Here is a 26,836-nt window from a genome sequence, read left to right on the forward strand (position 1 = left end):
GAGCCGGGTCTCCTCTCCGTCTCGTCTTACAGACGTTCATCAAACTTTGATCGGGTCTCAGGCCCGTTGGGGGCGGTACCGCCGGGGAGCTCCGGCCCAATCAGCAGCCAGAACACACCCAGTTCTGAGGGCAGAACCGCCCCCACCGGACCTCGGCGCTGCTCGGGTTCAGAGGCATCAATTATCCAACACTCAGATCAGATTCAGACCTCGGGTTACACAAGTTAGACCAGAACCAGAACCAGAACCAGGAAATCCCCCAGAACCTCCCCATGCCTCCAGATACAGGACTACATTACCCAGAATCCCCCATCACCAGCTTTAGAGGTTCCTCTAAACCTCTGTTTCCGCTACAGTTTTAACTAGACTTAAGAAAATGTGCTCCAATACAGCAGGTCTCATAATTTTATTTTGAACACTGCCAAAACTCAAACTTAAAACTTAACTAGAACTTAAAATTTGGTTGACACAAATGAAAGTTAAATTTTAACATGTGGGAAAAACACCTAACCTTTTAAGTTATGTCTGATATCAGGTGTAATAGCATTTTTAGGTTAGAAATAAGAATATTTCTTGGTAAGATCCTTAGTTATTTGAGTGAATCAGTGAATTTGGTCGACTGGTGTAAGTTCAGGGTTTTTAAATGCACAGCCATGAACCTACTGGATTATATCATTTAGTCTTGATGTCAATTAACATCTAACATCTTATGTATATTTATAATTGCTCTTTAACTAAACAAAAATATGTTTTATCCGATTACTCGATGGAATTTTCAGTAGAATACTCGATTACTAAAATATTCGATAGCTGCAGCGCTACACAGATCTATGTGGAAGCACATTCTGACTTCCTGCTGTTACATCGTCCATTTGCATGAAAAAGCCTTTGAAAAAAAGGTAGGACACCTGGGCAGAGAAGTATCATTTCATCCTACGGGTAGGACGATTCGCGGAGGTCAGAACCGGGTTCTGGTGGAAGGAAACCACACCAGGTTGATCTGCACTCATTTCATCATTTATTCAGAAGTTCATACAGTTTCCTCCGACCCGAATCTGCAGCCGCCCCGCGGCGCCGCTCGAGTCCAGAACCGGTCCGCCGGGCCGTGCGGGTCGTCGCCGCAGCGTTTCCGTGGAAACAGAGTCCCTGCAGCCTCTGCATGCTGGTACCGGTGTTCCCGGGCCCCTGGTACCCCGGTGCTGGTGTTCCTGAGCCCGGGCCCCTGGTACCCCGGTGCCGGTACCGGGTCACTGGCCCGGCAGCACCACCCCCCTCGGGTCGGTCCCGGTCCTGGTACCGGGTCACTGGCCCGGCAGCACCACCCCCCTCGGGTCGGTCACCGGAACCTCCTGCAGGTTCTTCACCAGCTGGGCCAGCCAGCGCTTGGTGGTTCCGTCGTCCTTCAGAACCGTCTCAAACGTGGAGTCTTTCAGCTGGTCCGGGAGACACTGACGCAGAGCTTCACGGGCCCTAAAATAATCAATAATAATGATCAATACTGACGCAGAGCTTCCCGGGCCCTAAAATAATCAATAATAATGATCAATACTGACGCAGAGCTTCCCGGGCCCTAAAATAATCAATAATAATGATCAATACTGACGCAGAGCTTCCCGGGCCCTAAAATAATCAATAATAATGATCAATACTGACGCAGAGCTTCCCGGGCCCTAAAATAATCAATAATAATGATCAATACTGACGCAGAGCTTCCCGGGCCCTAAAATAATCAATAATAATGATCAATACTGACGCAGAGCTTCCCGGGCCCTGAAATAATCAATAATAATGATCAATACTGACGCAGAGCTTCCCGGGCCCTGAAATAATCAATAATAATGATCAATACTGACGCAGAGCTTCCCGGGCCCTAAAATAATCAATAATAATGATCAATACTGACGCAGAGCTTCCCGGGCCCTAAAATAATCAATAATAATGATCAATACTGACGCAGAGCTTCCCGGGCCCTAAAATAATCAATAATAATGATCAATACTGACGCAGAGCTTCCCGGGCCCTAAAATAATCAATAAAACTATTATTATTAATCAATAAAAACTATTAACACTGACACAGAGCTTCCCGGGCCCTGGGGGATAATCAATAAAAACTATTATTAATCAATAAAAACCATTATTAATCAATAAAAACTATTATTAATCAATAAAAACTATTATTAATCAATAAAAACTATTATTAATCAATACATACTATCAATACTGACGCAGAGCTTCCCGGGCCCTGGGGATAATCAATAAATACTATTAATATTAATCAATAAAAACTGTTATCAATAAAAGCTGTTATTAATCAATAAAAACTATTATTAATCAATAAAAACTATTAATATTAACGCAGAGCTTCCCGGGCCCTGGGGGTAATCAATAAATACTATTAATATTAATCAATAAAAACTGTTATCAATAAAAGCTGTTATTAATCAATAAAAACTATTATTAATCAATACATACTATCAATACTGACGCAGAGCTTCCCGGGCCCTGGGGATAATCAATAAATACTATTAATATTAATCAATAAAAACTGTTATCAATAAAAGCTGTTATTAATCAATAAAAACTATTATTAATCAATAAAAACTATTAATATTAACGCAGAGCTTCTCGGGCCCTGGGGGTAATCAATAAATACTATTATCAATAAAAACTATTTGACTACACGTTTCCATGTTTTAAGTGTATGTTGTTTCTTATAAAAAGATCAATAAAAAAAAAAAAAAAAAAAACTATTAATATTAATCCAAAAAACTATTAATAATCAATAAAAAACTATTAATATTAATCAATAAAAACTATTAATACTGACGCAGAGCTTCCCGGGCCCTAGGGGGGGAATAATTAAATCAATAAAAACTATTAATATTAACAAGGAAAATAATTAATCGATAGCCACGGTTACGTGATGTTTTTTAATTCGGCATTAATTATTCCGAACTAAATAATTCAGAATTAAACTATTTTCCTTGTAGTTTACATGGAAATAGTAATTCTGAATGGAGGTTTCCATGGAAACACGTTTGATGGTCTTTCTCCAATTCCTCTCCAGGTCTGGGGGTTGGGAAGGTTCTGATTGGATAGGGGGGGGACCGGAAGTTAAACTACCGGGAGAAAAACAAGAAAAAAGTCAAAATGTCGAGAAAAAAATTTAAATGTTGAGAAAAAAGTTGAAATGTCGAAAAAAAAGTCGAAATGTCGAGAAAAAAAGTCATAATGTCGAGAAAAAAAGTCAAAATGTCGAGAAAAAAAGTCAAAATATCGAGAAAAAAAGTCGAAATGTCGAAAAAAAAAGTCGAAATGTCGAGAAAAAAAGTCGAAATGTCGAGAAAAAAAGTCGAAATGTCGAGAAAAAAAGTCGAAATGTCGAGAAAAAAAGTCATAATGTCGAGAAAAAAAGTCAAAATGTCGAGAAAAAAAGTCAAAATATCGAGAAAAAAAGTCGAAATGTCGAAAAAAAAGTCGAAATGTCGAGAAAAAAAGTCGAAATGTCGAGGAAAAAAGTCGAAATGTCGAGAAAAAAAAGTCGAAATGTCGAGAAAAAAAAGTCGAAATGTCGAGAAAAAAAGTCGAAATGTTGAGAAAAAAAAGTCGAAATGTCGAGAAAAAAAGTCGAAATGTCGAGAAAAAAAAGTTGAAATGTCGAGAAAAAAAAGTCAAAATGTCGAGAAAAAAAAGTCATAATGTCGAGAAAAAAAGTCAAAATATCGAGAAAAAAAGTCGAAATGTCGAAAAAAAAGTCGAAATGTCGAGAAAAAAAGTCGAAATGTCGAGAAAAAAAGTCGAAATGTCGAGAAAAAAAGTCAAAATATCGAGAAAAAAAAGTTGAAATGTCGAGAAAAAAAGTCAAAATGTCGAGAAAAAAAAGTCGAAATGTCGAAAAAAAAGTCGAAATGTCGAGAAAAAAAGTCGAAATTTCCTGAATAAAGTTAAATGTAACCGTGAAATGGCCACGGTTACATGTTTTTTAATTCAGAATGAAATAATTCAGAATTAAACTATTTTCCTTGGAGTTTACATGGAAATAGTAATTCTGAATTGAGGTTTCCATGGAAACACGTTTGATGGTCTTTCTCCAATTCCTCTCCAGGTCTGGGGGTTGGGAAGGTTCTGATTGGATAGGGGGGGGACCGGGAGTTACGTCTATGTCTAGTTTAGTTTAGTTTGGTCCAGTTTAGTTCAGGTTTAGTTTAGTCCAGGTTCAGTGTTACTTTTTCTAGCTGTGGGATTTCTGTATTTAGAAAAGCATGCAAAATTAGAAAAACATTTATATTTTTTTGGTAGTTATTTGCACTTTTTAGCAACTTATTTAGTTAGTTTGGACTTGTGACATATAGATTATTAAAGATTGACTTATATAGGTTGTTTTGATGGATAGCAAATAAAAACACTCCATAAAATGGCAGTATAGTATGTAGAAATGTAGAAATATGCTTACGTCAATATTACAGGAATAAAAATCGGGAATAAAATCATGACAATGAATATATATATATATATATATATATATATATATATTGAAAAAGAATATTAATTTTTCAGAAGTCGTAAAGTCACTAAAGTCCTGATTTTATTCCCGTAACGAGCCTCGAGGCTGCAGTTCCCAGACTGGCCACCGGGGGGCAGAAGAGGGCGGTACTTTATCAGGTTAGGGGCGGGGCTTCCGGCTCCTGAGCCAACCAGAACACTGGTACCTGGAGTTGTCGGACAGACGGAGGTAACAGCGAACCACGTGTTTGAGCAGCCGAGCCGACGGCTCCTTGGAGAGTTGGAGCACCATCTTCCCCTGAAACACAAACATAACGTTGTTTTAGTCTAGTCTTTGGGTGGAGCTAGTGTTTTAGTTTTTATTAGTTTTAGTCTCGTTCATTCTCCTTTTAGTCGTGTCAAGTTTCAGTCGACTAAAAGTCTGAGCATTTTAGTCTTATTTTAGTCAGAATTGTCCAGGACCATTTTAGTCAAGGCATCTATTGTTATCCTGCGTGTTTATTATTCATTTTCTGGACAGATTTTGGTTCGCTACTCCTCCTACAGAGGATCCAGGCATATATCAAAACGTGCGGCTCGGAATAGTGTGCTATGACTTTTGGTGTTTCCCAAAAGTTATTCCCGAAAAAACGGCCAAAAAGCTCCATTCAAAGCGGATGGGAGGACGTAAAAAAACCCAGAAAATTCACCTTTTTTCTGAGTCACCTAACTTTCTCACACCTGCACGTAGAAATGTCATTCAAACTTCAAAACGTAGGAAAACTTCTCTTCTCTCCAAAACACCAAACAGTTTTTTCCTAAGATGTACACTTTTCAAAATAATAGCACTCAAGCGAGGACTGGAAATCACTTTTTTGTCAAATCTAGAGTGCGGGTGTTGGTTTCTAGAGTGGGATAAAAAGTAAAAAATAACCCAAATTTTTATTTGTAACTCGAGCTCACGGCCAAACCGTAAAAAGGACACAAATAATCTTTTGTCAGAATGTAGACATAGATGTTGGGATTCATAAAATGTGACTTTGACAGGTGAGGTATACACAAAATTTAAACGGGGAGGGCTAGAGCGGCGCCAATACCTGACTCAGTCCCCATTGACTGTAATGTAATAAAACGTTTTCTTCAAAAGTATCTCACTCTGTCTTCGCACTGAGCTTACTCACTCATTTTAAGGAATATCTGAATAAAATTAAGATTGTCAGAATCTGCCGGCTTCTGTGTATCTCACGATATTTTTCCTCATTTTTGTCCAGTCTTTCTTTTTCAACGACACATTCGATTAAGTTTTCCACGTCTATGTAGGAAAGTGTATCCAAAGATCTAAAGACTAAACTGGTTTAAAGACTAAACCAGAGAAACTACTGAAAACATGGACATTAAGGATCTTTGGTAGAACATTGAGTTTTTATTTTGTAATCTACGTTTTAGTCTCGTTTTTATTCCTCTATAACAGCGGTCGGCAACGCAAAATGTTTTAGATCCATATTGGACCAAAAACACTCCAAAAACATGTCTGGAGCCGCAAAAAATGAAAAGTCTTGTATTAGAATTAGAATGAAGAAACACATGCTGCATGTTTCTATATTAGTTAGAACTGGGGGGAGATTTATTATTTCATTATGCACGTTTATATAGTCAAAATTTCGTGAAAAAAGGCGAAATGTTGAGAAAGAAGTCGAAATGTCGAGAAAAAGTCAACATTTTGAGAAAAAGTCAACATTTTGAGAAAAATTCAAAATGTCGAGATTAATGTTGAAGTACAATCTCGGGAAAAAAGTCGAAATGTTGAGAAAAAAGTCAAAATTTCGAGAAAGATTTCGAGATTATAAAAGGAAAGAAAAAATGAAGAAAAAAAGAGAAGGAAAAAAAGAAAAGGAAGAAAAAATGAGGAAAAAGAGAGGAAAAAAAGGGAAAAAAAGGAGGAAAAAAAGGTCAAATATTTTTGAAAAAGCTCCAGGAGCCTCCAGGTCGGCGCTAAAGAGCCACATGCGGCTCTAGAGACGCGGGTTGCCGACCCCTGCTCTATAATATTGCATTATATATTTAATTATTGTCACATGACCAGCATTTTCGTTGCGTCTCGTCTTGTTTTCCTCAGGTGATAAAAGGTTCGTCGACGACGATATTTAATAATAATTTTTCTTGACGAAAGCAACTCTACAGAGACGAGCGTCAGCCGGAGCCCCGCCCCCAGGAACCGGGCCCACCCACCAGAATCATGGCCACGTGGGAGAAGCGTTCGTAGGTCTGGCAGATATAAGCCAGGCCCGTGTCGTCCAGCAGGATCTTCTGCAGGATGAAGGTGGCCACCTGAAACAGGAGAGCGGTACATTTTAACTAGAAATAAGACAAATATTCCTGGTAAGATTTTGAGTTTTTGCAGTGTACAAAACAAATCAATCATATAAACACATGTATATACACACACCTACACATCCACACATCATTCACACATTCATGTACAAAACATATTACATAACAGAGGGAAATAAGTTGTAAAAACAATTGTAAAACAGTTTAGATACACTGCAAAAACTCAAAATCTTACCAGGAATATTTGTCTTATTTCTAGTTAAAATGTCCCTTTTTTAGTCAAAAAATCTCATTACACTTAAAACAAGACTCATTACCAGAAAAATAACTTATTTGATAATTTTCACCTGTTTCAAGTAAATTTTCACTTGAAATAAGTAGAAAAATCTGCCAGTGGAACAAGATTTATCTTCTCATTACAAGCAAAAAAATCTTGTTCGACTGGCAGATTTTTCTACTTATTTCAAGTGAAAATCTACTTGAAACAGGTGAAAATTGTTGTTTTTTCCAGTGATGAGTCTTGTTTTAAGTGTAATGAGATTTTCTTTTACTAAAATGAGACATTTGAACTAGAAATAAGACAAATATTCTTGTTAAGATTTTGAGTTTTTGCAGTGCAGGGACTACGGATGGAAAGTAGCTAGTCAGCTAAATCCGGTACGAAGCATCTTTTCTCATCTCTGAGACTAATGTAATTTTGTACATTGTCCCTGACACAAATAAACTTAATAAATAAGAGAACCGGGTCGGTACCGTCTTGGACAGCTCGCTGCCGGACTCCATGATCCTCAGACACAGAGGGATGATCTCGGTGGTTAACAGGAAGTTGATCACCTCCTGCTCATCCGTCTTCACCAGGGCCCCTGAAGAGAGAAGAGACCCCGTTAGAACCGGGTCAGGGTTCAGGTCTGGGCCCAGACCCGGGACCAGGTCTGGACCAGGACCGGACCAGAACCAGAACCCTGATCCCCGTTAGAATGGTTGGTTTACAGTGAGTGATTCATCTCGTATTATACATACAATCCAAAACCATACACTCAACAACACATGACAAGATAAAGTGACGACAATCCTTCGGCTAAAACAGGGGTCGTATCGATATTAGTTATAACTGGGGGAAGATTTTTTTTTTTCATTATGCACTTCGAGAAAAAAGTCAAAATTTCGTGAAAAAAGTGGAAATGTTGAGAAAAAAGTCAAAATTTCGTGAAAAAAGTGGAAATGTCGAGAAAAAAGTCAAAATTTCGTGAAAAAAGTGGAAATGTCGAGAAAAAAGTCAAAATTTCGTGAAAAAAGTCGAAATGTCGAGAAAAGTCAAAATTTTGTGAAAAAAGTTGAAATGTTGAAAAAAAAAGTCAAAATTTCGTGAAAAAAGTTGAAATGTTGAGAAAAAAGTCAAAATTTTGTGAAAAAAGTCGAAATGTTGAGAAAAAAGTCAAAATGTCGAGATTAAAAAGGAAAGGAAAAAGAGAAAAAGGGAAAAAAAAGAAAAAGGAAAAAGAAAAAGAGAAAAAAGAAAAAAGGGAAAAAAAGAGAAAAAAAGGGAAGAAAAAGAAGTTCAAAACATTTTTGAAAAAGCTCCAGGAGCCACTAGGGCGGCGCTAAAGAGCCGCCCTATGCTCTAGAAACTGGTGAAAATTGTCAAATAAGTTATTTTTTATTTGTTTTAAGTGTAATGACATTTTTTGACTAAAAATGAGACATTTTAACTAGAAATAAGACAAACATTCCTGGTGAGATTTGGAGTTTTTGCAGTGCAGCTTGCTCAACCATTTCACGATTTGGTTTAAACAGTTTTTGTTTTTAAAAAAGGACACATTTCCAAACCATGAAGCAAGACAGAAAGATAAAACTGATTCTATAAAAGCATAATAAAACCAGATCAGCATTGGTCCTGGTAATGTTAAAAATGGACAGTTTTCTCAGACAAAACAGGCGCTGGCGTCCCTTTTTGTCCACTCACGATGACGCCCAGGCCGGTACTCGAAGGGCCGGGTCTGGACCTGGGACCAGGTCTGGGCCTGACCCAGGTCCAGACCAGGACCGGACCAGAACCAGAACTCACCGATGACGCCCAGGCTGGTGAGTCTCAGGTACTCGAAGGGCCGGGTCTTGCTGACCGTGTGCAGGAACGGGTAGAGGAAGAGAGGGATGTGGGCCGACAGGAACGCCGACCTGCAGGGACGAGAGTGGGGGGTGAGGACCGGACCGGGTTCTGGTCCTGGAGTCACCTAGAGCAGGGGTGTCAAATATTCGGCCCACGAGAAGTTTCCAACGCAAAAAAACAAAATTATAATTTACTAAAAAGGAAGACATAAATAATGTCCATGAATCGCAGCATATCCGATAATATATTTCTTCTACAAATCCATCGTTATTCCACAAAGAGCAGTTTGACATTTTTTAGTTTTCTAGAATGCATTTGCCGATTTTATTTCTTTGTAGACGGTCGTTTATTTTTATTAACTGACTACTATTATATATTTTCACAGGAAAAATATCACTGCTAAAAAAGATGATAGAAGATATTTATTCTGAGAATTTCAGTTTTGAATACGAGGATAGTGACAAAGTAAAACAGTTAAAAAAGAAGTGCTGACTTTTTCGGCACACTGGCGTAAATATCCGCGCCAATTTTTAAAAATAAATACACTTAATTGTACTGGAAAAATCTCTAAATCACAAAGAAACACTCTCGGATGTAATAAGAAAGATTTTGCTTTTAATTAAATTTCCTATAAAAAAGCGAAATATAAAAAAAACATACTTGTTTCTGTTTATCTTTGTAAAATGATATTAAAAGTATCTTACATAATTTGAAAAAAAAAATTTTGAAAAAATTTCAAGAAAAGATCCTGAAGAAATATATTTTACATAATTAGAGTGTAAACAAAGTGCATATTTCCTTTAAAATTAACTAAACTGATATTGGATTAGATAACAATAGTAAAAAAAAAAAGAATTAGAAAAAAAAAAAATGTTGCACCGTTTTTGTTATTTTGAGCGTGCGGCCGCGAGAAAAAAATTGGTCAAATCCGGCCCGCCAAGAAAAATGAGTTTGACACCCCTGACCTAGAGTCTACCTGGTCTCAGGGTCTGGTCTAGTTCTGGTCCTGGTTCCTACCTGGTCTCGGGGTGAGAGGCCACACACTGCAGCAGGGCCAGGGGTCTGGTCTAGTACCTGGTCTCTGGTCCTGGTCTAGGGGTTTGGGGGGTCTGGGGTCTAGGGTTCTGGTTCCTACCTGGTCTCGGGGTGTGAGGCTACACACTGCAGCAGGGCCAGGGCGTTGCAGACCCGGTTGGACTGGTGGGCCGTCAGAGTGGGGGGAGTGATGGACGGGTAGATGTTGACGATCTCCTGGAACCAGAACACAGTTAGACCCGGGTGGTAGGGATGGGCGGTATGGACTAAACAATGTATCACGATCATTTCTGGCATTTATCCCGATAATGATAAAAAAAATACAAAAACGTCATCAACGGGAATTTTTCTGTCTGTCTTTCTTTCTTTCAGGCTCATTTCTTTCTTTCTTTCTTTCTTTCTTTCTCTTTCTTTCTTTCTTTCTTTCTTTCTTTCTTTCTTTCTTTCTTTCAGGCTCATTTCTTTCTTTCTTTCTTTCTCTTTCTTTCTTTCTTTCTTTCTTTCTTTCTTTCTTTCTTTCTCTTTCTTTCTTTCTTTCTTTCTTTCTTTCAGGCTCATTTCTTTCTTTCTTTCTTTCTCTTTCTTTCTTTCTTTCTTTCTTTCTTTCTTTCTCTTTCTTTCTTTCTTTCTTTCAGGCTCATTTCTTTCTTTCTTTCTTTCTTTCTTTCTCTTTCTTTCTTTCTTTCTTTCTTTCTTTCTTTCTTTCTTTCTCTTTCTTTCTTTCTTTCTTTCAGGCTCATTTCTTTCTTTCTTTCTTTCTTTCTCTTTCTTTCTTTCTTTCTTTCTTTCTTTCTTTCTTTCTTTCTTTCAGGCTCATTTCTTTCTTTCTTTCTTTCTTTCTTTCTCTTTCTTTCTTTCTTTCTTTCAGGCTCATTTCTTTCTTTCTTTCTTTCTTTCTTTCTTTCTTTCTTTCTTTCTTTCTTTCTTTCTTTCTTTCTGGCTCATTTCTTTCTTTCTCTTTCGTTCTTTCTGGCTCATTTCTTTCTTTCTCTTTCTTTCTTTCTTTCTTTCTTTCTTTCTTTCTGGCTCATTTCTTTCTTTCTTTCTTTCTTTCTTTCTGGCTCATTTCTTTCTTTCTTTCTTTCAGGCTCATTTCTTTCTGGCTCATTTCTTTCTTTCTTTTTCTTTCTTTCTGGCTCATTTCTTTCTTTCTTTTTCTTTCTTTCAGGCTCATTTCTTTCTTTCTTTCTTTTTCTTTCTTTCAGGCTCATTTCTTTCTTTCTTTCTTTCTTTCTTTCTTTCTTTTTCTTTCTTTCAGGCTCATTTCTTTCTTTCTTTCTTTCTTTCTTTCTTTCTTTCTCTTTCTTTCTTTCTTTCTTTCTTTCTTTCTTTCTTTCTCTTTCTTTCTTTCTTTCTTTCAGGCTCATTTCTTTCTTTCTTTCTTTCTCTTTCTTTCTTTCTTTCTTTCTTTCTTTCTTTCTTTCTTTCTTTCTTTCAGGCTCATTTCTTTCTTTCTTTCTTTCTTTCTTTCAGGCTCATTTCTTTCTTTCTTTCTTTCTTTCTTTCTTTCTTTCTTTCTTTCTTTCTTTCTTTCTTTCTTTCTTTCTTTCTTTCTTTCTTTCTTTCTTTCTTTCTTTCTTTCTGGCTCATTTCTTTCTTTCTCTTTCGTTCTTTCTGGCTCATTTCTTTCTTTCTCTTTCTTTCTTTCTTTCTTTCTTTCTTTCTTTCTGGCTCATTTCTTTCTTTCTTTCTGGCTCATTTCTTTCTTTCTTTTTCTTTCTTTCTGGCTCATTTCTTTCTTTCTTTTTCTTTCTTTCAGGCTCATTTCTTTCTTTCTTTCTTTTTCTTTCTTTCAGGCTCATTTCTTTCTTTCTTTCTTTTTCTTTCTTTCAGGCTCATTTCTTTCTTTCTTTCTTTTTCTTTCAGGCTCATTTCTTTCTTTCTTTCTTTCTTTCAGGCTCATTTCTTTCTTTCTTTCTTCCTTTCTTCCTTTCTTCCTTCCTTCCTTCCTTCCTTCCTTCCTTCCTTCCTTCCTTCCTTCCTTCCTTTCTTCAGTTTTACACAAAAACATCATCAACGGGAATTTATTATTTTTACCGTGAGATACAAATTCTTAGCGTGGGGAATTTTTTTGACGGTTTATCGTGAACGGTAAAATATCACCCATTCCTACCGGGTGGTCCACCCCCCTCCCCCGGACCCGGGTTAGGGCTGCACCGATTCGTCAAAGTTGTCGACAAAAATCGATAACCAAATTTGCCGACAATGAATTCCATTGTGGACAATTGTTGCCAGACGTGTTTTTCCAACGGAGTGAGGCGTCTCACTTCAGTACAATCTCTGCGTCTCAGCGAGCGGTGGCGGGTAAAACTAAATTGACGGCGTCCTGTACAACAGCTGCATGGAACAAAAGTTTAAAAGTTTGGGAGCATTTTAGCCTCGATACGGTAAATAAAAAGAAGACTTGCAAGGTTTGCAAAGCCGACCTTGCTTATCACGGGAGCACGTTGGTAATGCATTTGAAGAGAAAGCAGCTCGGACAGTTGAACGAAACGGACTCGCCTTGGTAAGATATTAAGGCCCTGACACACCAAGCCGATTTTCGGCCGTCGGGCCATCAATGCGTCTGTCGTTAGTTTCCCCGGTGTGTCCCGCACGTCGCCACAGGTCGGCCTCCCGTCGGCAGCTTTTCAGCCGATTCGACATGTTGAATCGGCGTCGGGACGTCGGTCAAACAGCTCACTCTGTGATTGGCTGTTCCCAGAATTTCCCAGAATGCTTTTCGTCGTCATTTGCGGACTGAATAAAAAAAAAAAACATGGCGGACATTTCTTATTTTTTAGTGAATAAAATCAATATTTTGAGTTAGTTTCTGCATAAAAATGCGTTTTGATTACAGTTCTAGCGAGAAATAAATATTTTACTTTCATAATATTCACTCAGTGAATGTACATAATCACTCGCTTGTCTTTTTCAAACCTCGCCAGAATAAAGGCTGATTTATGGTTCTGCGTTACACCAACGCAGAACCTACGCCGTAGGTTACGCGGCGACGTACGCCGTACCCTACGCCGTAGGCTCTGTGTCGATTTAACGCGGAACCATAAATCAGCTCCGGAGCCGGCAGGCAGAAAATCCCGAAATTTTCGGAGCAAATTTCTTAACAGGCGTAGCTACAACTGTTAGATTTCATCTATTAAACCAACATTTATCTTCCTAAATGATTTATTTCAGCCAGCGGTAATTCTCCACAGAGCTGCAGGTGGTTGTGCCGTCTGTTTTGTATTGCACTTGTGTTTTCTCAATAAAGCTTTGAAAAAAAAAGCGTTGTCCTCCTCCTTGAGCCCCTGAATACAGACTAGCGCTGCCTGCTGGTATGGAGGGGAATTACCTCTCACGCATGCGCAGAACGTACGTGCTAGTTCGCCGTCGGGTGTCGTATTTGCGGTGTGTCTAGTGCTTCTTTTTGAGCCCGACCCAGCCCGACACAGGCGACGCGAGGCGACACAGCAGTCAGCAGAGAGCGGGGGAAGTCGGGTTGGTGTGTCCTGGGCTTTAAGCGTAAAAGAGAGCTTTAACGCTATGCCTGACAAAAGTATTTTAAATTAAATGCATACAGTCCGAAGAAGAGCCACCATGGACCCAGACGTGTAGCGACTGCCCTCACTGATCAATACTGCAGATTCTGATCTGTGATATGAGCAGCTCTCCATGGTTCATGGTGACGGGTTTCAACAAATGATACACCAGTTCAACCCAGAGAACGTCCTGCCATACAGAACCCCGGTCCTCACCTGCAGCAGCGCGGCGATGGTTCCACACGAGTGCCACAGCATGGGCGCCAGGTCCGGAACACTCTCCCGTTTCTTGCTGAGTTCCAGCAGAGCGTTCTCTCTCGTCTCCGGCCCCGACAGCTCGTTGATCCACAGGTAGATTTTCTCCCGGTCCACCTGGGCCAGAGCAGAGCTCACCGCCTGAACAAACACATATTTATATATATTAGGGCTGGGCGATATATCGAGATTTTAATATATATCGATATATTTTCAAACGCGATATGGTACGAGACAATATCGTTTATATCGATGATTTAAAAAAAAAAAAAAAAATTGATATAGCTTATTTTGTGACAAATTGACTTGAATGTTTTATTTGAGATTTGCACAAATGTTTTGTTATTTGCACAACTGTCAACCTCAGTGCAAAAGTCTGCCTGTTACTGTCTACATTGTATTAATTACAGTGTATTTTAATTTAATTGTTATGCAGGAAAGGGATATTTGTTTTATTTTATTCAAGAAGCATTTTTATTCTATATATGCAGGCAGTTTATTTTTATTTCATTTGTTTTATACATGTTGATATTGTGCAGACCTCTGTTAATAAAGGAACCTGTGTGACATTTGGCACGAGGCTTTGTATTAAAACTGACTGTTTTTTTAAGGGTTTGTCTCAGAAAAAAAATGAAGCTAACAGAGATGCTAACAGAGATGCTAACAGAGATGCTATGCTATAATGCTTTGGGGGAAACCCCAATTATGGCACAGAAAAAATATCGAGATATATATCGAGTATCAACATTCAGCTAGAAAATATCGAGATATGACTTTTGGTCCATATCACCCAGCCCTAATATATATATATAAATACACAGGTAGATCTTCTCCTGGTCCACCTGAGCCAGAGCAGAGCTCACCGCCTAAACAATCACATTTATATTTATTTTATTAGAAAATCAGTATTTAAAAATAATGGGTTTGATAAAAGTATTATGTATGTAACTGACTTAATGGACAGTAAAGGGATTCTTTTAAGTTATACTGATTTCCAAAAAAATATATAATTTCCATTGTTCTCATAGAGAATTCACAGGGTTCATACACACTTTTCAAGGTCAAATTCAACCACTTTTCAAGCACTTTCAAGGGTCATTTTCAAAATGTTCAAGCACGTTATGTCTGGGGTAAAATATCTACAGGAATATATAAATATATACACTCATTATTTTTTCCGCTTTTTATCACAATGATCTCGAGCTGTAAACATCTAGTTATGTTTCATCTTACTGGTTTTATTTCTCCTTGTAAGAACTAAACTATACAGTCTGATCCCAATTTTGTGAAAGACACAGTTATAATTTCAAGCACTTTAACTAAAATTCAAGCACTTTTCAGGCCTTGAAAACACAACATTGAAATTCAAGCACTTTCAAGGATTTCAAGTACTCTTTTAAATTAAGTCATATGATTTTCTTCATAGATGATTTGGAATTTTCTGTTTCTGACATTATTAATATATTTTTGTTACTGGGTAAAGTACCATATTCATTGTGCCAAATGGAGAAATTGTAAACCCTCCTTTTGGGGTTTTATTAACGATTTAAAGATTTTTTTCACATGTCTCAAAAGAGTAAAAAAACAAAAATGCAAGTAAAATAAGTCTAGACATTGCTCATTATTTGTCATTCTAATTTAAAAATTCCTCTACCTTTCTATGCTCTATTATTTTAATTTAAATGCTTAATTTATTTTGTTATTCATATGCAACTTTTAATTCTTAGAGCGCCTTGTTTTTTTGTATTCCTTATAAGAATCCCCTTTTTTGTTTTTAATTTTCCTTTCTTTTCATATTGCATTTAAATTGATATTTGTCCATTATTCTCTTTGAGAGTTTGTAATTTCTATAAAGTTTTTGTAAATAAGTGAAAAAAATTGTAAATAGGTAAAAAAAATAGGTAAAATAAAATTTTTGTAAATAAGTAAAATAAGTCTAGACACTGTTCGTTATTTGTTATTCCAATTTACTAATTTATTTTGTTATTGTTGTTATTTTGAGTTTGTATATTTTCAAGAAAGTTTTTGTAAATAAGTAAAAAAAAAAGTAAAATAAAGTTTTTGTAAATAAGTAAAATAAGTCTCGTTATTTGTTATTCTAATTTAATAATTCTTCTCCTTTTCTATGCTCCATTATGTGAATTTAAATGCTTAATTTATTTTATTATTCATTTTCACCTTTTAATTCTTAGAACGCCTTATTTTTTGTTTTTTGTATTCCTTACAAGAATCCCCATTTCTTTTCATATTGCATTTAAATTGATATTTGTCCATTATCCTCTTTGAGAGTTTGTATATTTTCAATAAAGTTTTATTTAAAAAGCCTGTCACAAACCACGTGACCAGCTCCAAACCGGGGAACTAGTTCGCCCCGCGGAGCGGCGGAGGGATACACACTAAACAACATTCCTGACATAATAACCCCTAAAACAAACTTAACCTGCGGATTATATTCACTTTCCTGCAAGTAAACATTATTGACTACATTTAAATTAAGTTGTTAACTCAAACCTTATAAAACAGACGGTTATTTAACGGAACATGACTGTGAACGTGGTTATGCGGGTTTAAACGGCCCGTCGTGCAGACTCACCGCTCCCGTCGCCAGCATGGTGAGGCCGGAGCCGTCTAACCCTAACCCTAACCTGGCGAGGCCTTTAAAGGGTTAAATCTGCAGCTCTCGTTCAAAAACAACCGGATTGTTGCAGACATGAGTGAAGGAAGGAGATCCGGCAGGGCCTCTTCTTCTGCGGCGGGATACGGGGCTGAGGTTTCACCGCCGCCACCTGCTGGTGAAACCTGGTTACTGCAACTACAAAGATGACGGTTTACTGCACACTGGTCATGTTCTGATACCTTCTTAATTCTGTAATTTAATAAATGTATTCATTTATTAAATTAATGTATTAATTAAATTAATTTACTAATAGCTTATTAGTATTAATTTAATTTAAGATACTCGAGGGTACTTTTATTCCAATAATTAAAAATCAATGAAAATCAATCAATCTAATTTAATTAATTTATTAATTAAATGTATTCATTTACTAATAGCTTATTTTATTAATTAAATTAATTTACTAATAGCTCATTAGTATTAATTTAATTTAATTGAAATATCCGTTACTCGAGGGTACTTTTATTCCAATAATTATTTGTAAACATCTAAACTGAAAATCAATCAATCTAATTAAATTAATGTATTAATTAATTTAATGTATTAATTAAATTAATTTATTAATTTACTAATAGCTTATTTTATTAATTAAATTAATTTATTATTTTACTAATAAATTATTAGTATTAATTTCATTTAATTTCATTTAAATATCCGATACTCAAGGGTACTTTTCTTCCAATAATTATTTTTAAAAATCAAAACTGAAAATCAATCAATTTAAATTAAAATTAATGTATTAATTTACTTATAAATTATTAGTATTAATTTAATTTAATTAAACTTACAAGGTTGACGTTGCACCGCCGCCACCTCTTGGCGAAACTCGGTCACTACACCCACCACCGATGCCAGTTTACTCCACATCGATCATGTTCTGCTAACTTTTAACGCTGTAATTTAATTAATTTATTAATTTAATCAATTCATTAATTAACTTTTACTTTATTAGTATCAATTTAATTTAATTTAATTTACAAGGTTGACGTTGCACCGCCGCCACCTCCTGGCGAAACCTGGTCACTACATCCACACCGATGCCAGTTTACTCCACATTGATCATGTTCTGCTAACTTTTAACGTTTTAATTTGAAAGACAAGATGCAAACAGCACAATCCACCACCAGGGGGCGACATACACTCAGCGGCGGAGAATCAGGACACAATGAACTACAGAAATACATTAAAAAGAGACACAAAATTAAGGTCTTGATGGCCTTTGCATTGGTGGAGAGACTAATGGTTCAAATGTTTGACCTCATTTTCAAAAAAAAATACAAAAAAGAGGCTTTTGATTAATATATATCAATAATATATTTGTGAATAAACCATTTTCCCAATAATATAATAAGATTAGGGTTTTTTTTAAAGAAGGATAGTCAATGAAGCCAAACAATATATGTTCAAAGCAAAGGGAGAAATGTGGTTCAACACAAACACAAATCAAATTACAGATATAGTCCCATCATTTTCTAGTTAAAGAGCAACTCCAAAATAAATGAAAAACATCTTCACAGAAACAACAGACTCTTCTGGTCTCCACGGTTACATTTCACACCGATGACAACTTTTATTTTTATATATAAGTATAGGGGCTTTTTTAGAAAAAAAACAGTAAAACTGGGATTGTGTCCCTAAACATGACAATCCGATGTTGTACCGAAGGAAATAATCCCAATACCAGGTAGGTATCAGGACCAGAAATACTCTCATCTGAACTTTTATATTTCAGAGGGAAATATATTTGGATATTCAAAATAAAAGAGGAAAGAATCTGTTTGTTTAAAAACTGTTGAATAAAACCTGAAGATGAACCTGAAGTCCTGAAGTTGCTGCAGTAACATGTTTCAGCCACCAGATGGAGACATAGATCAGGTCAGGATGGAGGTAAAACTGGACTCCTGTAGTTCTGCTGCTGGTACCACCATACTAGAGTACTGTAGTACTTCCTCTGCTGGTACATCTACTAATACTAGAGTACTGTAGTACTTCCTCTGCTGCAGTGTGCGAAATGCCCTTCCATATTCGGGGGGGTCCCTAACTCGCGTTTTTTATTTTATTTTTTTAAACAGTGTGGCCCTATACAATAAACCAATACAATCAGCCTACTATAGCCTATGACAAATACACGCACACTTTTAACCATTTTAGATGCACGTTGTTTTACTAACAGGAGGCAAAATTGTGCATTACGATGCAGAATGTTATTTACAAATTAAATCCGATAATTAAAATAAATAAAAGACATTAATTGGCACCACACTGGTGCACTTAATGAATAAATGCAAGGTATAGGTACTGGCGCACGGCCACTGCATTGCAGAAACGAATAAACAAATAAAATAGGCTAATGTATTTTTTTAGATAAATAAAAAAATATATAATGAAAATGAATTGTGCATTCAAATAACAGTAATAACAACAAATGCCACTATCGGAGACGTGCAATCAGTGCACTTAAACATATCCTCAGCCTGCACAATGATGACTGATTATTTAACCTTATGTAACCATCCAGGAAATTATGTTTTAACACAGCTGTGTGAACACATTCACAAATCACACTCATAACAGGTGATCACGCAAAATAAAATAAAAAAACATGATTGCTCTCAACAGGTGGGTTCACGGAGCTTACACATTCACAAATCACACTCATAACAGGCCATAACGCAAAATAATAATAACAATAATTAAAAAAAACATTAGCTCAGCTGGGTTCAGGCCATATTAAGCAGGCTGGCCTCTTACCTTAAGTTAAAGCAAGTCACTGCTAGCAGCGGGGGCGCAGTAGCTTCTGCCCCGGAGCACTCGGCCTCGACTTCACTTCCTTCAACAGAGGGGGGAGAGGAACGGGACCCTCTGTTGTCACATCGTCTCTCTCCTCATCTCTGGCTGCCACTCACACCTTTTTTTATGTGAACCCAAAGTGTGTAAGTGACACACTCTGAGTTAGCTTCCGCTTAGCCATGTTATTGTGGCATCTCAACTAGCCGGCCTACGTCGTTGCGCTGTGCTGGCGCACATGGCTAATTTGTATACAAAAAGGTGCAGGACTTGTGTTAAACCAATAAAAGTTTTGAATTGTGAATACTTGATATGGCGACTTTTAAACATATTTAATTGACCATTAGTGACAATCAAATTATCATATTATATTATATAGCCTAATTTATTTATTTTTTGACAACATTGAGACCCCCCCTAAATTTGGCTTTTGAGTCCTTCAGGGGGGCTCAAGGGTTAATTGGGGGGGTCCGACCCCCCCCGAACTCTGTACTTCCTCTGCTGGTACCAGCACTAATACTACAGGATTGTAGTACTTCCTCTGCTGGTACCAGCACTAATACTAGAGTACTGTAGTACATTCTCTGCTGGTACCTTTACATACCCTCCAATCCTTTAATGTGAATACTTCACCAGCTAGTACTAGTACACCTTTGGAGGTCCTGCTGCTGCTAGCATGTGGTTCCTCTTCCGTCCTCTCAGACTTATTTGGTCTTTGAGGTTTGACGTCAAACTGGATTGAAGCGGCGAGTAAACAGGAAATGAAGAGGAGGTGGTTCTGCAGCAGAGCTGGTTTCAGACGACTCTGTCTAGTCGTAGAAGCTGAACCGTCATGGAGCTGCTGTGGAAGATCCTGCTGGTTCTGGTGCTGGTTCTGGTCTCTGCAGAGGACCAGAACGTGACGGAGATCAGAGATCTGGGTGGAGATGTCACTCTGACCTGTTCCATCAGAGATAAAGACATTTACTGGTCCATGGAGATCCACGACCGGCTCAGAGCAAACATCGGACGTTCTTTTTCCTTTGATGCCGAGTACTCATCTCCTGATTTTGAAACCAAATATTTAATCCAAGAAAACAGATTTGTGATTAAAAACCTCACAGCAGAAGACTCCAGACGTTACTACTGTGCAGAGAAGAAGGATAGAAAGATTATGTTTGTGGACACTTTCCACCTGATCTCAGGTAAGTTCCTGTAGTTCCAGTAGAATATGAGAAGCTGCAGGATGTCTAGTCAAAGAAGACTTTTATTTTGACGGTTTCCTTCACTTCCTTCATTTCAATATGGAAGGTTTTACAATCCAAAACTCCATTAGATCAGTACAATCTAGAGTCGTCTGCATACGCCACTAGACGGGAAACAAAGGGCCGGTTTTCACTTCCTAAGCCAAACACTAATCTTCTGAAGCAAACAGTAGAATATACATAAATGAAATCATGGAATTCTTTACCACTATATGACTAAATTAACACAGAAATCAATATTCAAAAAGCTAATTAAGAAACACCTTATGTAAAGGATATTATACACGCACACACAGCCTGAGCTCAAAGCTTCATTATTACACTATTAAAGGGTTAAAAGACCTCGGTGGACAAACTAACTTCCTCTGTGGTTTTTAGACCTCATGAAACCTTTCAGTCGCTTTACAAACCTGAGCAGAAGGACTGATGTCAGTTTAGGACAAAGTTTTGTACTTTTTAAACGGTTCAGGCCAGGACAGCAGGACCCCCAACTATCCAGGACAGCAGGACCCCCAACTATCCAGGACAGTAGGACCCCCAACTATCCAGGACAGCAGGACCCCCAACTATCCAGGACAGTAGGACCCCCAACTATCCAGGACAGTAGGACCCCCAACTATCCAGGACAGTAGGACCCCCAACTATCCAGGACAGCAGGACCCCCAACTATCCAGGACAGTAGGACCCCCAACTATCCAGGACAGTAGGACCCCCAACTATCCAGGACAGCAGGACCCCCAACTATCCAGGACAGCAGGACCCCCAACTATCCAGGACAGTAGGACCCCCAACTATCCAGGACAGTAGGACCCCCAACTATCCAGGACAGTAGGACCCCCAACTATCCAGGACAGTAGGACCCCCAACTATCCAGGACAGCAGGACCCCCAACTATCCAGGACAGCAGGACCCCCAACTATCCAGGACAGCAGGACCCCCAACTATCCAGGACAGCAGGACCCCCAACTATCCAGGACAGCAGGACCCCCAACTATCCAGGACAGCAGGACCCCCAACTATCCAGGACAGCAGGACCCCCAACTATCCAGGACAGCAGGACCCCCAACTATCCAGGACAACAGGACCCCCAACTATCAAGGACAGTAGGACCCCCAACTATCCTGGACAGGACAGCAGGACCCCCAACTATCCAGGACAGCAGGACCCCCAACTATCCAGGACAGCAGGACCCCCAACTATCCAGGACAGTAGGACCCCCAACTATCCAGGACAGCAGGACCCCCAACTATCCAGGACAGCAGGACCCCCAACTATCCAGGACAGCAGGACCCCCAACTATCCAGGACAGTAGGACCCCCAACTATCCAGGACAGTAGGACCCCCAACTATCCAGGACAGTAGGACCCCCAACTATCCAGGACAGTAGGACCCCCAACTATCCAGGACAGCAGGACCCCCAACTATCCAGGACAGCAGGACCCCCAACTATCCAGGACAGCAGGACCCCCAACTATCCAGGACAGTAGGACCCCCAACTATCCAGGACAGTAGGACCCCCAACTATCCAGGACAGTAGGACCCCCAACTATCCAGGACAGCAGGACCCCCAACTATCCAGGACAGCAGGACCCCCAACTATCCAGGACAGTAGGATCCCCAACTATCCAGGACAGTAGGACCCCCAACTATCCAGGACAGCAGGACCCCCAACTATCCAGGACAGCAGGACCCCCAACTATCCAGGACAGTAGGACCCCCAACTATCCAGGACAGTAGGACCCCCAACTATCCAGGACAGCAGGACCCCCAACTATCCAGGACAGCAGGACCCCCAACTATCCAGGACAGCAGGACCCCCAACTATCCAGGACAGCAGGACCCCCAACTATCCAGGACAGCAGGACCCCCAACTATCCAGGACAGCAGGACCCCCAACTATCCAGGACAACAGGACCCCCAACTATCAAGGACAGTAGGACCCCCAACTATCCTGGACAGGACAGCAGGACCCCCAACTATCCAGGACAGCAGGACCCCCAACTATCCAGGACAGCAGGACCCCCAACTATCCAGGACAGCAGGACCCCCAACTATCAAGGACAGTAGGACCCCCAACTATCCAGGACAGTAGGACCCCCAACTATCCAGGACAACAGGACCCCCAACTATCCAGGACAACAGGACCCCCAACTATCAAGGACAGTAGGACCCCCAACTATCCTGGACAGGACAGCAGGACCCCCAACTATCCAGGACAGCAGGACCCCCAACTATCCAGGACAGCAGGACCCCCAACTATCCAGGACAGCAGGACCCCCAACTATCCAGGACAGTAGGACACCCAACTATCCAGGACAGTAGGACCCCCAACTATCCAGGACAGTAGGACCCCCAACTATCCAGGACAGCAGGACCCCCAACTTGGTCCAATTCTGTTCTCTCTTTACTGCTTCCTTTAGGTGAATCATCAGGAGACACTGCTATGCAGATGACAGCCGATTATACTTATCTATGAAGCCGGATGACTTAAATCAGATAAATAAACTTCAATCTTGCCTCAAGGACGTAAAGACTTGGATGAGCTGTAATTTTTTATTACTGAAATCGTTGTGGTCGGCCCAGAACACGGTAGAAAGATATTTTTGGGTAATACACCTCCTCTGGACGGCTTTACTCTGGTCTCTGGCCTACAGGACTGTAGTACTCCCTCTGCTGGTACTAATACTACAGGACTGTAGTACTCCCTCTGCTGGTACTAATACTACAGGACTGTAGTACTCCCTCTGCTGGTACTAATACTACAGGACTGTAGTACTCCCTCTGCTGGTACTAATACTACAGGACTGTAGTACTCCCTCCGCTGGTACTAATACTACAGGACTGTAGTACTTCCTCTGCTGGTACCTTTACATACCCTCCAATCCTTTAATGTGAATACTTCACCAGCTAGTACTAGTACACCTTTGGAGGTCCTGCTGCTGCTAGCATGTGGTTCCTCTTCCGTCCTCTCAGACTCATTTGGTCTTTGCGGTTTGACGTCAAACTGGATTGAAGCGGCGAGTAAACAGGAAGTGAAGAGGAGGTGGTTCTGCAGCAGAGCTGCTTTCAGACGACTCTGTCTAGTCGTAGAAACTAAACCGTCATGGACCTGTGGAAGATCCTGCTGCTGGTTCTGGTGCTGGTTCTGGTCTCTGCAGAGGACCAGAAGGTGACGGATGTCCAAGAGCTGGCTGGAGATGTTACTCTGACCTGCTCCATCAGGAAAAAAGACATTTACTGGTCCATGGAGGTCCAAAACCAGCTGAGGGGAGGCATTGGACGTACTTATTCCTCATATCCCGACTACTCATCTCCTGATTTTGAAACCAAATATTTAATCCAAGAAAACAGACTTGTGATTAAAAACCTCACAGCAGAAGACTTCAGACTTTACTTCTGTGCAGAGAAGAAGGATGGAAAGTTTATGTTTGTGGACACTTTCGCCCTGATCTCAGGTAAGTTCCTGACTTTTCCAGTAGAATATGAGAAGCTGCAGGATGTCTAGTCAAAGAAGACTTTTATTTTGACGGTCAGACGCTGCCGTCACCATTTCCTTTACTTCCTTAATTTCAATATGAAAGGTTTTTCAATCCAAAACCATTATATCAGTACAATCTAGAGTCGTCTGCATACGCCACTAGACGGGAAACAAAGGGACGGTTTTCACTTCCTAAGCCAAACACTAATCTTATGAAGCAAACAGTAGAATAAAGATCAATGAAATCATGGAATTATTTACCACTATATGACTAAATTGACACAGAAATCAATATTCAAAAAGCTAATTAAGAAACACCTTGGAATATCACATGTATAGGATATTATACACGCACACACAGCCTGAGCTCAGAGCTTCATTATTACACTATTAAAGGGTTAAAAGACCTCGTGGACAAAGTAACTTCCTCTGTGGTTTTAGACGTCATGAAACCTTTCAGTCGCTTTACCAACCTGTGCAGAAGGACTGATGTCAGTTTAGGACAAAGTTTTGTACTTTTGAAACGGTTCTCAGTGTTTATTGATCATTGTCTTTTCCAGTTCCAGTTGTGTCCGTCACTCCTCATGAGGATTTGAACCACCACACAGGAACCCCAGACAAATCAGGAACCCGAGACACCAGAACGTGGAAGAATGAAGCGTCTTTTCTCAGCTCGTTCTGTCTGAACATCATCCTGACTTTAGTGGTCGTAGGTGAGTGTTGTTTCAGTCGTGTTGTGCCAATTGTCCTTCAACAATTATTAATAATTAATAAAGTAGATTATTTATCAAATTGAAAAACGGGGCACGACCTGATTTAAACCTGATCTCACAAAAATCCGCGAAATGCCCACGACCTCTCACCACTATTTTCCGTGTCACCAACACGGAAATGGTATAATTCTGTGTGAGCACCACGGATATTGTACCATGCAAAATCAATGGGATCCGTGGTCGTGATATATACACGGATTATGACAATATTATTATTTATATATTATTCTTTGTTATAGTGGCTAAATTATGAGTTTTTGTAGTGCAAGGTACTGTTTGTTACTGTCAGTTTGTAAAAGCATGTTTTTAACGCTGTTTAAGCAGTGTTTTATTGAGGTTTTAATGGGAGCACCAAGGATATAGAACTATGCGAAGTCAATGGGATCCGTGGTCGTGATATATACACGGATTATGACATTATTATTATTTATATATTATTCTTTATTATAATGGTTAAATTATGAGTTTTTGTCACGCAAGGTACTGTTTGTTACTGTCAGTTATTAATGCTCAGTAGGCACAGAAGTTTTGTTATGAGGTTCGACACACGCTCTGGGCACGACTTGTTCACCACAGTATTTTCCTCATTGTGTTATGGTTTTCTTGTAATATCTTTAACATTTCTAAACACAAAAACACAAAAGTGTCCTTGATAATTCAATAATACAATAGTTTCATGTTAAGGACATCCGTTTTAATTAGTTCTCCTTCAATTATGACATGTTATTAATGTTCAGTAGGCACAGGAGGTTTGTTATGTATTGTTATAGGTTTGCCTATGAGGCCTATTTCGTGTCTATTTTTGCATAGTTCACAAACGCTTTGAGCTAGGAGGCTGTAATTCTAGACTCTGTATCAGGAGGTGACTCTCATCCACTGTGCCGAGTTTCAGATCTGTGTGACCTTTGGAAGTGTCAAAGGTCACCGTGTGTGTTGCTTTTTGGGCCTGCGAAGCCTATTTCGTGTCTTTTTTTGTATAGTTCACTAACGCTTTGTTCTAGTACGCTTAAATTCTAGACTCTGTATCATGAGGTGACTCTCATCAACTGTGCCGAGGTCCAGACCCGTGCGACCTTCGGAAGTGCCAAAGGTCACCGTGCGTGGTGCCTTTTTCGGGCCTTTTTTGTGTGTTTTTTGAATAATTCACTAACTTTTTGACTATGTTGCAATGCAGAAGGCCCTTTGCTAGGATCTTTTGGTCCCGTGGCTGTACGACTTCCACAGAGCTAGTTGGCGTTGCAGAGGGTTCACAGAGTTGAGACTTGGCAAGCCCAATATAGGTCCTATATGGAGGCCACAGGTCAAGTTTTACTTGGTTTGGTCAAATGTTGTGGCAACGGTGTCCATTCAAATGTTGGAAAAGGTGAATATTCAAAGCCCCGCCCATCGAAAAGTATAGGTCCGATCTGTGCCTACTGAGCATTAATAACATGGGGTTAGCCATAAAAAGGGGCAATAATATGGTGTATATATCACGACCAAGGATCCCATTGACTTTGCATAGTACAATATCCGTGGTGCTCTCACGGAATTATACCATTTTCCGTGTATATACCACGGAAAATAGTGGTAAGAGGTCGTGGACATTTCACGGATTTTTGTGAGATCAGGTTGGATTTAATCAGGAAAATGATAACTAAACAGCTAAATCAGTCTCAAAGTAGCTGTTTATATAGAATATATATAGAGTAACGATGAAGGAAGGAGTCTGAGCTCAGACATTTGCAACCAGCAGTTGTGACAAATATGTATAAAATTAGGGCTGGGCGATTTTGGACAAAAATAAAATCCAGATTTTTTTCTCTGAAAACCCGATTTTCGATTTTGATTTAGATTTTATTGGTAAAACTACAAAAGACAATGGAATCAATTGTTTCAAATATTTATACTTTATTTTTAAAGAAAAATAGCAAACAAATTTCCCTATTGGGAATGAAGTGCAATTGAAAGATACTGTAAATCCTCCTTGAGTTTAGTAAAGTGACAACATTTACATTTTTTTTGACCAATCAAAGATGACTAGACGAGCTCTGTCTGTAATGCAGCTGCAAAAAAGGAAAATCGATTTTCCGATTTTCCTTTTTTTAACATCGTCTTGATTTATAAATCCGATTTCGATTTAAAATCGATTAATCGCACAGCCCTAT

At 39.1% G+C, this 26,836-nt stretch overlaps 1 protein-coding gene across 2 annotated transcripts; it reads right to left on the reverse strand.

Annotated features, from left to right (window-relative positions):
* Positions 1-1,235: 1,235 nt before the first annotated feature.
* LOC133425266 (CCR4-NOT transcription complex subunit 9-like) lies at positions 1,236-16,460 on the reverse strand. Of its 2 annotated transcripts, none has more exons than XM_061716020.1 (8): positions 16,324-16,460; positions 13,692-13,847; positions 10,058-10,173; positions 8,881-8,990; positions 7,569-7,678; positions 6,714-6,812; positions 4,712-4,803; positions 1,236-1,470 (listed from the first exon to the last, which is right to left on the reverse strand). In XM_061716020.1, the coding sequence occupies exons 1-8, from the start codon at positions 16,339-16,341 to the stop codon at positions 1,302-1,304; spliced, it is 870 nt and encodes a 289-aa protein (XP_061572004.1). In that variant the 5' UTR covers positions 16,342-16,460; the 3' UTR covers positions 1,236-1,301. The 2 variants fall into 2 exon arrangements, with proteins under 2 accessions (XP_061572004.1, XP_061572003.1); XM_061716019.1 differs by having other exon boundaries at positions 13,692-13,871.
* Between the last annotated feature and the right edge of the window lie 10,376 nt (positions 16,461-26,836).

The sequence above is a fragment of the Cololabis saira genome, chromosome 24 (assembly GCF_033807715.1).
Source record: "Cololabis saira isolate AMF1-May2022 chromosome 24, fColSai1.1, whole genome shotgun sequence".
NCBI lineage: Eukaryota > Metazoa > Chordata > Actinopteri > Beloniformes > Belonidae > Cololabis > Cololabis saira.